The sequence below is a fragment of the Dasypus novemcinctus genome, chromosome 3 (assembly GCF_030445035.2).
Source record: "Dasypus novemcinctus isolate mDasNov1 chromosome 3, mDasNov1.1.hap2, whole genome shotgun sequence".
In the NCBI taxonomy this organism is placed as follows: Eukaryota; Metazoa; Chordata; class Mammalia; order Cingulata; family Dasypodidae; genus Dasypus; species Dasypus novemcinctus.
In genome coordinates, this window is record NC_080675.1 from 147021610 (window position 1) to 147033839 (window position 12230).

The 12230-nt window shown below is 37.9% G+C and overlaps 1 protein-coding gene across 3 annotated transcripts in view; it reads right to left on the reverse strand.

Annotated features, from left to right (window-relative positions):
* MYO9A (myosin IXA) overlaps positions 1-12230 on the reverse strand; it is a 391855-nt gene that overhangs the window by 267844 nt on the left and 111781 nt on the right. For all 3 annotated transcript variants that reach the window (XM_058294436.2, XM_071214269.1, XM_058294435.2), the window contains exon 3: positions 6075-6169. In XM_058294436.2, coding sequence (XP_058150419.1) covers positions 6075-6169 — 95 coding nt within the window. The remainder of the gene's footprint in view (positions 1-6074; positions 6170-12230) is intronic.

Genomic DNA, 12230 nt, shown 5'->3' on the forward strand with positions numbered 1-12230 from the left:
TACTCTAAAAAGAAAACCCTTTTCTCAGTCCCTCTACCATTCCCCTGCTGTATACAACCACTAATCTAATTCCATCTCTATATATTTATATTTATATTTATATAAATGGAGTCAAACAATATATGGTACTATGTGTCTGGTTTCTTTGAAGTAGCATAGTTTTCTTTATTTTTTACAATTGATGGAAAATATTAATATATTAGTATTCACTGTAGTCCATAGTTTGCTTTCAGTGTATTTTTTATGAAATTATAAATTTTCCCATACAACAAACCATACCCAAATATAAGCACTAGTACTTACAGTCGCTACTATTTGCTATCCATTTCCATATCACCTCTATCCATTCCCAAATATTTACAATCAACCTTATTATAAATTCTGCACATTTAAGCCTTGACTCCCCAATTCTCTACCCTCATTCTATTGTCTGGTGATCTATATTCTAGCTATTAATTCCATAAGCTTGTTTATATTAGTGGGAGCATACAACAGAAGAAAATGTAGGGAAGCATCTTCAGGACCTTGTGTTACATGGTGGTTTCTTAGACTTTACACCCAAACTGCAAGCAACGAAAGAAAAAAATAGAGAAATGGAACCTCATCAAAACAAAAAGCTTTTGTTCCTCAAAACACTTTATTATAAAAGCAAAAAGACAACCTACAACAATGGGAGAAATATTTGGAAACCACATTATCCAATAAAGGATTAATATCTAGTGTATATAAAGAAATACATCAACTTAACAAAAAAACAAACCGAATAAAAAATGGGCAAAAGGCTTGAACTATCCAAAGAAGAAATACAAATGACCAGAAAGTACATGACAACATGTTCAACATCATTAGCAAGCAGTCAAAATCACAATGAGAGGAGATCGGATATAGCTCAGTGGTTTGAGACATGCTTCCCATGTACGAGGTCCCAGGTTCAAAAATCAGTACCTTCAAAAAAAAAAGATGCCATTTCACACCTGTTAGAATGGATGCTACTTAAACAAACAATAACAACAACAGCCTAAAATAACAAGTGTTGGAAAGTATGCACAGAAACAAGAACACTCATTCATTGCTGGCAGCAATGTAAAATGGTGCAGCTGCTGTAGAAGACAGTTTGCCAGTTCCTCAGAAAGGTAAGTATGGAACTACCATATGATCTGGCAATCTCACTAGTAGGTATATACCCAAAAGAATTGAAAGCAGGTACTCAAACAGATATATGCACACCTATGTTCATAGCAGCAATTGCCAAAAGATGAAAGCATCCCAACTGTCCATCAACCAAGGAATGGATAAATAAAATGTGGTATATACATATAATTCTTCAGCCATAAAAAGCAATGAAGCCCTAATATATGCAATGGCATGGATAAACTGTGAAGACATATTGAATGAAATAAGCCAGACAAAAAAGGACAAATACTGCATGGTATCACTGATTTGAAAGAATAAGAATAAGCAAATTCACAGAGTCAGAATCTAGAATACAGGTTACCAGGGTACTGGGTAGGTATAGGAAACGGGACGTTAAGGCTTAACGTCCAGAATTCCTATTTGGAATGATGGAAATGTTTTGGTAAAGGATGGTGGTAATGTTAGCATACCACTGTGAAAGTAATTAACACCACAAATAAATATGTGAATATGATTAAAAGAGGAAATGTTAGATTGTATATATGGTAAACATACTTAAAAAAAAAAATCCATGGAACTGCACTATATAAACTGTGAATCCTAAGTTAAACCATGGGCTTTAATTAATAGTACAACTATTAAAATGTGATCATCAATTTTCATAATGTTCCACACCAGTGCAAGGTGTTGGTGGTGGGGTGGTAAATGTGAATCTTTTATTTTATGCATGACTGTTCAGTAAACCCACAACTTCTCTAATAAAAGAAAAAATAATAATACCCAAAAAAATGTACACACCTTCACAAATAAAAAGAAAACTGAATTAGCATTTCTCATTTATCAGATTGGCCAAGAAAAATCCAAAGCTCAACAATTCATTCTTTGTTAGCAAAACTATGAGAAATGCAAGCTGGTGGGAATGAAAAATGGTATAAACCTTATGGGGGATACTGTGCAATACTAAAAGAAATACAGAAAGGCTACAAGTGTGAGTGGGGATGAGGTGGAAGGAAGAGTGAGACTTCTCTAAGTAAACCTCTTTATAGAGTTTTGATTTTTAAACCATGAAAATGTATTCCATGTTCATAATTCAAAATTAAATTTTAAAATGATGGAATAAAGCAAGACTTAAAATTGAATAGAATAAGAAACAAATTAACCTAGATATATAAAAAATTAATACTGTGAACTGAACACAGTGCTCTCACTATACACTCTTAATTGGACATATTTTAAGAACAAGTAAGAAATATTTTAAAAATAAAATAAAACGGAAGAAAGAAAAAATTTTACCCAGTAAATTCATAATTGGTAATGGAATTTATAGCAGTTTTGAAGCCACTGTGTATCTACTGTCCTATACAGGCAATGAGTAAATGTTCTAATAATGTTGGGAACTAGAGCTTTCACTGTTGGAGAAGAAATACACAATAATGGAATTTGAGGAAGAGGAGGAAGAAGCTGTGGTATTGGATTTAACTAGAGATACGGATATGGACTCATAATTTTTATTTAAATACATATATATTTCCACTTAAAGTGCTTGGAAGAAAAGACCCAAATAATAATGCACACACCAAGCTGCCAGAATTTGGTTTATTTTTATAAATAAAACAGCAAAAAGAAAACAAACACAAAAAACAAGGTTCCTTAGCAAAGTGGTAGATTCTAAGTCTGAAGCAGGAAGAATGTAAGATGAGCCTCGAGAATTTGTGATAGGAGGCAAGTAAATACCAAAGATTGATGGGGCCATATTAAAGTGACAAGGAGTCAGGCTTAAGGGCACTTTGACCTTAAAGGTACTAAAATTTGAGCCTCCAAAAGAATAAATAATGGAAAAAGATCATAACACATTGAATTAAAAAAGAATTCATGGATCCCTAATGTTATTACAAAAAAATAAAATAAAAAAGGGAAAGGAAAAGGGGCAGGGTGGGAAATACCTTTTTTACAGAAAAACACAAGCTAATTAAGTTAAGAAGAAAAGACAGAATTAGAAAATAACCATTTTAGAACCATCATCTTAATAACTGCTCTGGCAAAGATCATCAATGGATGCTGAAACCACAGGATTAAAGACTGTGGAGGAAAAAAATATACTATATCTCTAAGTATCATCCCACTGATTACTTTTTAATTACAATACGAAATGGGGAATATTAAAATGGACAGATTGGGAGGAGACCATGTGAACCAAGCAATCAAATTTAGCATTGCCAAAAACTAAACAAACTAATATTAGATGTCTCCTGGTGTTATTTAGTGGAAAACAGGGAACATCAACTTCGTAGTATTCTTGCCTATAACATTTATCCTGATTTTAATTATAAGGGAATCATCAAACAAAGACTAGGTAAAATTCTAGAAGTTAGATGATCTGTACCATTCAAAAATGTCAATGTAAAGACACCCCAACACACACACAATAAAGGAACAGTAGCAGTGGGACTGTACTTAAGAGACGAAACAAGGGAAGCGGACTTGGCCCAGCGGATAGGGCATCCGTCTACCACATGGGAGGTCCACGGTTCAAACCCCGGGCCTCCTTGACCCATGTGGAGCTGGCCCGCATGCAGTGCTGATGCATGCAAGGAGTGACCTGCCATGCAGGGGTCTCCCCGGCGTAGGGGAGCCCCATGCTCAAGAAGTGCGCCCTGTATCTGTCGTGGTCCCTAGGGGAGCAGCGACAGTCTCCCAGGTGCAGCGGCGGGGACCGGGAGGGAGTGAGGGTTCAACAGTGAGCCCCTGATGCTAATGACTATGCTTGTGAGCTGATAAGCCTAAAATAAGAACAAGGCCTAGAGCAACATTGTGCCTGGGAATTTCCTCCTGTCAGCCTTCAGGTTACTCAAATGTGGCCAGTTTCGAAGCCAAACTCAGCATGTAAATGCAATGCCTTCCCCCCAGCGTGGGACATGACACCCGGGGATGAGCCTCCCTGGCACCGAGGGACCACTATCAACTACCAACTGATGATGCAACTGGAAAATGACCTTATACGGAAGGTTCAATGCGGATCAGCAGAATATCCCTGTCTACATAAAATACCATGACTTTAAAATGCTGTTTGACCTAAAGTAAGGGGGAAATGGAAAGGAGAAATGAGTTTATATGGCTACGAGTTTCTAAAAAAGAGTCTGGAGGCTGGCAGAAGGATTGCCCTTATGCACAACTGAGCAGAGTCAGAGAGACAGATAAAGCAGATACAACCCCCAGATATTGGTTCCTTTGAGGGCTAAAGAGACCCATGGGAGTTATGGTCATGGCCGATGGGGTTAACTACCAGGTCAGATGGCCCCTCTTTGGAAATGGTGTTTATGTGTGATGAATCTGGACTCAGATGGGATCTCCCTTCATAAGACTTTCATGCTAATGTGCTGGAGGTGCAGTTAATGTTGGGGTTTAAGATATATTTAGGGGATTTGAATCTCTGGACTGACAATGTGATAGCCAGATCCTGAGCCTCAACAGACTCCAGCACCTACAATCTGTTTTATTGGACTTACCACACTCAGCTAAGATGGAGTTGAAGAAGGACAACCACCACACCATGGAGCCTAGAGTGCTTACAACTGAAAGTGGGAGGATTGCATCCAGCATCCATGTGGAATCTGAGCCTCCTCTTGACATAGAGGTGCAATGGACACAACCAATCCAATGTCCACATAGAAGAGGTGGCATTGGATTGGGAAAAGTGGACATGGTGGCTGATGGGTATGGGGAAAGGCAGGAAGAGATGAGAGGTGGAGGCGTCTTTGGGACATGGAGCTGCCCTGGATGGTGCTTCAGAGGCAATCACCGGACATTGTATATCCTCACAGGGCCCACTGGATGGAATGGGGGAGAGTATGGGCCATGATGTGGACCATTGACTATGAGGTGCAGAGGTGCCCAAAGATGTACTTACCAAATCCAATGGATGTGTCATGATGATGGGAGGGAGTGTTGCTGGGGGGGGGAGAGGTGGGGTGGGGGGGTGGGGTTGAATGGGACCTCACATATATATTTTTAATGTAATATTATTACAAAGTCAATAAAATAAAAAAAAAATAACAAAATACAAAAATTTTTAAAATTTTTGATGTAATAAAAAAATTAAAAAAGAAAATAAATAAATAAATAAAGTGCAAACTTAAAAGGGAAAAAAAAAAAAAAAAAAAGTGCGCCCTGTAAGGAAAGCTGCCCAGCACAAAGAAAGTACAGCCTGCCCAGGAATGGCACTGCACACACAAAGAGTTGACGCAACAAGATGACGCAACAAAAAGAAACACAGAGTCCCGTGCCGCTGACAACAACAGAAGTGAACAAAAACAACAACACACAGCAAATAGACACAGAGAACAGACAACTGGGGGGGGGGAAATGGGGAGAGAAATAAATCTTTGAAGAAAAAAAAAGAGACATAATGAGGCAAGTGCCAAATGTAATCAATCCTTGACTGGATCCTGCATTTTGTGGGGAGGAAGGTTATAAAGAAGACTGCTGGCACAACCAAAGAATTCTGACCATGGACTGTATTTTTTAAAAATATTATTGAAACAAAATTAAATGTCTTTATAGTACAGTAACAGTATTATGATTATGTAGGAGATACATTGGATGTTAGTAATTAGGGATCAAAGTTATAATATCTATCAAATTTACTTGAAAAAACTTTTAGAAAAAAAATGAATAATGCAAACCATACAGAGAGATGAAGCAACTGTGGCAAACTACTGACAACTAGTATGTCTAGGTTAAAAGTGTATGAATGTCACACTATACTTACAACTTTTCTAAGGTTTGAACTCCAAATTTTTAAAATTGAGGGGAAATTTTTCTAATACATATACATCAATGACACTATTCTTATTAAAATGCAAATAAAGAGTCCATAGTTTATGATGGAACAATTTGAAAACATATACATACTCCAAAGCCCGGAAATAGCTGGTACTTACCCAAGAACTGTGCCTGTTTCCTGGTAATTTACTTGAATAAACTTGCCAAAACGACTTGAATTGTTATTATGAGCTGTCTTTGCATTTCCAAAGGCCTGTCAAAATGAACATTTCTCATTAGTTTCATTTAAAAAGAAAACCCTGCTTAGGTCAGCTCAAAGAGACAAAATGCTAAATAGAGAACAGAAAAACAATTCATTTGATATCTATAGACTCAAATTCATGGTTAGGGGAAAATTTAAAGAGTGACTAATAATTAAAATAACAGGTGGCTTTTATGTTATTCAGCAAAATTTTTTTTCATTTTTAAAATTTAATGCTCAATTTCTCTAGCACATTTCTGTCATCAAAATTTCCTAATATATAGTCATACTTCTATTTTTAAAATAATATTACAAAGCAGAAATGTCAAGGAACTGGGAAAGTACCAAATTAATTTTAGAATATTACAAATGAACTAGGAGATCCTGTCTAGAAGAAAAATGAACTGAAGTTATTTATATAACATACTACATCTATTTGAAGCAAAGGTACGGTATCATCAAAATAAGAACAAAAATTACAAGCTTCCTAAATTGTTACCCAAGGTATTCTAAGTTGATTGTACGATGATTAAATGGTTGTATACATTTCTCCAAACTCACCTGAGTTGTACATTTTAATTGGGTAATTCCATTTTGAGCTCTAGCTCAATAAAATTGATTAAAATTCTCAAAAAGTCACTATCTTGGCCTAATCTGTTCACACTATAGTTAAAGAAACAAAAGTTAGAAAAAAAAAATGATCAGCATACTGAAGACACAGAGCTTTATTCTTCCACGATGAAATTGTGGGTATGGTATGGCCCTCTGACTCCAAAAACCTAATGTAAAATTTTACTCGAAACTTCCTGAACGAAAGCCATGTGCTACACTGTAACAATACAGAGGAACATGCATGGGTATATGTATGGACACACATGCACATAAACACACAAGACAGACTGAAATAGTAAATTTAGTTAATGCTCGACCCCAACAATTGCATCTCTACTCCAGCAGTTCACAAAGCATGGTCAAGACCAGCAGCAACGGCATTACCTCAACACTTGTTTGAAATACAAATTCTTAGGCCCCACAGAGACCTACCGAATCAGAAACTCTGAAGAAAGGACCCAGCAATTTGTTTTCGTTTTTTTAACAAATCAATTTTATTGATACATAATAAAGCATAAATCCATCCAAACTGTACAATCAATGGTTAATCACATATTTGGGCTTATCACTTCAATCATTCTTAGAACACTTTACTTATTTCAATAATAATAATAAACAAAAAACAAAACTCATCACCTCTCAATCTCTCTATGCTTCCCCTGCTGTACGTAGCTGCTATTCTTTCCTTCTCTCCAGTATATTTATAAGTACATTTTGCAAAAACAGTCTTACAAATGCAATCTCACCCATATTCGTGTTTCAAATGAATTTTGCTATCTAATACAGTATCAAGTTACAGTTCTTAAGCTTTCCTTCTAGGAACGTACATGACCTTAGACTTTTCTTTTCAGCCAATGCAATATCCATATAATAGCACTGCTAGGTCCAAACACCATGATATGCTTTCACCATTTCTATTCATTTCCAAAGATTTACAAACAACCTTTGTAACAATTCTACACAGATAACCCTCAGCTTTACATGCTCTACACTCATTCTATTTTCTAGTGACCTACTAACTCCATGAGTTTATATAATATATTTAGTTCATAATAGGGCAGTCATACAACATTTGTTCTTTCGTGTGTGGCTTTCTTCACTCAACATGTCTTTGAGGTTCATCCATGTTGTTATATGTTTCACGACTTCTTTCTTCTTACCATTGCATACATCGTGCGTATATACCACAATTTGTTTATCCATTCATCAGCTGATGGACACCTGAGTTATTTCCAGCTTTTGTCAATCATGAATAATACCACTAAGAACAAAGGTTTGCAGATGTCTATTTGTGACTCTGCTCTGAGTTCTTCTGTGCATATACCTAGTAATGTCAGGTACTGCTGGGTTCCGTGGCAAGTCTATCTTCAACTTCCTTAGGAACTGCCTAACAGTCCTCCATAGCAACTGTACCATTCGACATTCTCACCAATAGTCAATAAGCATTTCTATCTCTCTGTAGCATCTCCAACATTTATAGTTTACCGAGATTTTAATACCGGCCAGTCTAATAGATGTGAAATATTTCCTTGTAGTTTTGATTGGCATTTCCATAATCACTAATGATAGTGAACATTTCTTCATGTGTTGCTTCACCATTTATATTTCTTTGTCGAACAATTGTCTTTTCAAGTCTTTTGCCCATTTTTTAATCGGGTAATTTGTCTTTTAATTGTCTTTTATTGTATGATCTCTTTAAATATAATGGATATTAAACCTCTATTGGGGGAAGCGGACTTGGCCCAATGGATAGGGTGTCCGCCTACCACATGGGAGCAAGGAGTGCTGTGCCATGCAGGGGTGTCCCCAGCGTAGGGGAGCTCCACACTCAAGGAGTGCGCCCCGTAATAAGAGCTGCCCAGCACAAAAGAAAGTGCAGTCTGCCCAAGAACGGCGCCGCACACAGGGAGAGCTGACACAGCAAGATGACGCAACAAAAAGAGACACAGATTCCTGGTGCCGCTGGATAGAAACGGTCACAGAAGAACACACAGTGAATGGACACAGAGAGCAGGCAACGGGGGGCGGGAAGGGGAGAGAAATAAAAAAAACCCTTATTGGATATGTAACTTCCAAATATTCTCTCCCATTGAGTGCGCTGCCTTTTCACCCTTTGAGATGGGAGAAAGTGTTGAATTTTAAGGCAGTCCTATGTATCTATTTTTTCTTTTGTTGCTTGTGCTTTGAGTGTAAGGTTTAAGAAACTACTGCCTACCACAAGATCTTGAACACGTTTTCCTACATTTTCTACTACGAGTTTCATGGTTTTCACTTTCATATTTACATACCTGATCCATTTTTAGTTAATTTCTGTATAAGGTAGGAGACAGGTGTCTCCTTTCTTTCTTTTAGATATGGCTATTCAATTTTCTTTTTTTAAAGATTTATTTTTATTTATTTATCTCCCCTTCCCCTCCCCGCCTCCCACTCTGTGTTCATTCGCTGTGTGTTCTTCTGTGATCGCTTCTATCCTTATCAGCAGTACTGGGAATCTGTGTTTCTTTTTGTTGCGTCATCTTGCTGTGTCAGCTCTCCGTGTGTGCACTGCCATTGTTGGACAGGCTGCACTTTCTTTCATGCTGGGCAGCTCTCCTTACCGGGCACACTCCTTGCATGTGGGGCTACCCTACACGGGGGACACCCCTGCATGGCATGGCACTCCCTGCACGCATCAGCAACTGCACATGGGCCAGATCCACATGGGTCAAGGAGGCCCGGGCTTTGAACTGTGGACCTCCCATGGGTAGGCAGACGCCCTATCCCTTGGGCCACATCGGCTTCCCTCAATTTTTTTTTTAACAGACTGTTCAGGCCCAGCTGCAAGGGCTTGACTGCCTTGTCAAAACTCACTTGACTGTAGATGTGAAGGTCTATTTCTGAGCTCTCAATTTGGTTCCAATAGTCAATGTGTCTGTCTTTATGCCAGTATCATGCTGTTTTTACTACTGTAGCTAAGTAGTATGCTTTAAAGGCCATAAATGAGAGTCGTCCAACTTCATTCTTCTTTTTAATATCTTTTTAGCTATTCGGGGACCCTTACCCTTTCAAATAATTTCTTTTTTTTAAGTTTTTTTTTTAGTTTATTTCTCTCCCCTTCCCTGCCGTTGTCTGCTCTGTGTCTGCTTGCATTATCAGGCAGCACTGGGAAACTGTGTTTTTTTTTGTTGCGTCATCTTGCTGCATCAGCTCTCCATGTGTGTGGTGCCATTCCTGTGCAGGCTGCGCTTTTTTCACATGCAGCGGCTCTCCTTGCAAGGTGCACTCCTTGTACATGGGGCACCCCTACACAGGGGTGCCCCTGCATGGCACAGCACTCCTTGCGCACAGTAGCACTGCATGTGGGCCAGCTAACCACATGGGTCAGGAGGCCCTGGGGATTGAACCCTAGACCCTCTATATCGTAGGTGTATGCTCTATCAGTTAAGCCACATCCACTTCCTCCAAATAAATTTGATAATCGGTTGTTCCATTTCTGCAAAACAGGTTGTTAGGACTTTATTTAGATCATGTTGAATCTGTAAATCAGTTTGGACAGAAATGACATCTTAATGATATTTAATCTTCTAATACATGAACACAGGATGTCCTTCCATTTATTTAAGTCTTCTTCTCTTTCTTTTAGCAATGTTTTGAAGTTTTAGGAATATATGTCCTTTATGTCCTTGATTAACTTTATTCCTAACTATCTCACTTTTTTTTAGCTGCTATTATAAATGGAAATTTTTTCCTGATTTCCTCCTCAGATTGCACATCAGTATTGTATAGAAATGCTATTGATTTTTGCGTATTAGTCTAGTATCCAGCCACTTTGCTGAACTCATCTGTTAGTTCTAGTAGCTTAGTTGTGGATTTTTCAGGAGATCCTAGACATCAGATCATATCATCAGCAAATAGTGCAAGTTTCACTTCTTCCTTTCCTTTCTTAATAATCTTCATTTCTACACTCTTTTTCATATCTCTTACCATTGTTTTTTCCTTTCAGGCAGCAGTATTCCCTTTAATATTACTCGTAATTCTGGTCTTTGGTAATTTATCAGTTTTTGTTTGTCTGTGAAGACTCTGAACTCAATGTCATTCTTCAAGGACAATTTTGCCAAATACAGAATTCTTGGCTGGCAGTTTTTCTCTTTCAGTACCTTAAATACATCATATAACTTTCCTCTGCCTCCATAGTTTCTGATGAGAGGTCAGCACTTATTCTTATTAATTTTCTGTGGTGTAGTAGTTTGATACTATTTATGAATTCAAAAAATAGAAACTGAATTGTCTGTAAACTGGCCTGTTCCTCTGGCCATATTAGATTGTATTAGATTCAGAGGTTTCACTTTTACTTGACTAAATTATGATCAAGGCTTTTGGTTCTTCAGTAGGAATTTGAGTCCCTGCCCCCTTGGTGGGTGGGAACTCACAGGGAAAACAACACAGCAGAGGAGAGAGTTGAAGTTTTGATGCTGGGGCCCAGGGAAGCAAATACTCAGAAGAACATAGAGGAAGAGAAACGGTGACACAGATATGGCAGAGGCCCTGGAAAGACAGAGAGCCTGACAGTCTACAGCTGATCTTGTGCAGAGACCAGTGCAGCTAAGCCCAGGAAGAAAGGAGACCCAGGGAGAGACATGAGCCTTATACCACCCTACAGCTGAGACCAGAAGAAGCTGGGACCACAGTGCCTGAAAAGGAAGGCTGAACCCTGGAAGATACTGGCAGCCATCTTGCTCCAACACATGGCAACAGACTTTGGTAAGGAAAGTAATTTACTCTTAATGGCCTTGTGACTGGTAAGCTTCTACCTCAAATAAATACCCTTTATAAAAACCAACAGATTTCTCGTATTTAACATCGGCACCCCTTTGGGCTAATACCCATGGTATGTGATGTTTTGCTTTCATCTTGCTGCTTTCAGAATTCTCTCTTTATCTCTGATACATATCATTCTGAATAGTAGGTGTCTCGGGGTAGGTCTATTGTATTTATTCTATTTGGGGTGTGCTGTCCTTCTTGGATATTGGTATTTATGTCTTCCATAAGGGTTAGTAAGTTTTTAGTCATTATTTCCTCAAATATTTTTTCTGCCCCCTTTTCCATTCTCTTTTCCTTCTGGGACACTGATGATGCATATATTTGTGAGTTACACATTGTCATTCAATTCCCTGAGACTCTTCGATTTTTTCCATTTTCTTCTCTTTCTATTCTTCTGTCTTTTCCAGTTCAGATATTCTGTCTTCACTAATCCTGTCTTAGAGCAATTCAAATCTGTTCTTATGTGACTCTAATATATTTTTAATCTCATCCACCATGTCTTTCATTCCCAAAAGGTCTGTTACTTTTCTTTGTAGACTTTCAAACTGTTCTTTATGCTCACCCAGTGTCTTAATATCCTTTATCTCTTTAGTCATATTTTCTTTCAATTCTTTAAATTGATTTAGGAGAGCTGTGTGATTCTTACTGATTAATTATCTTA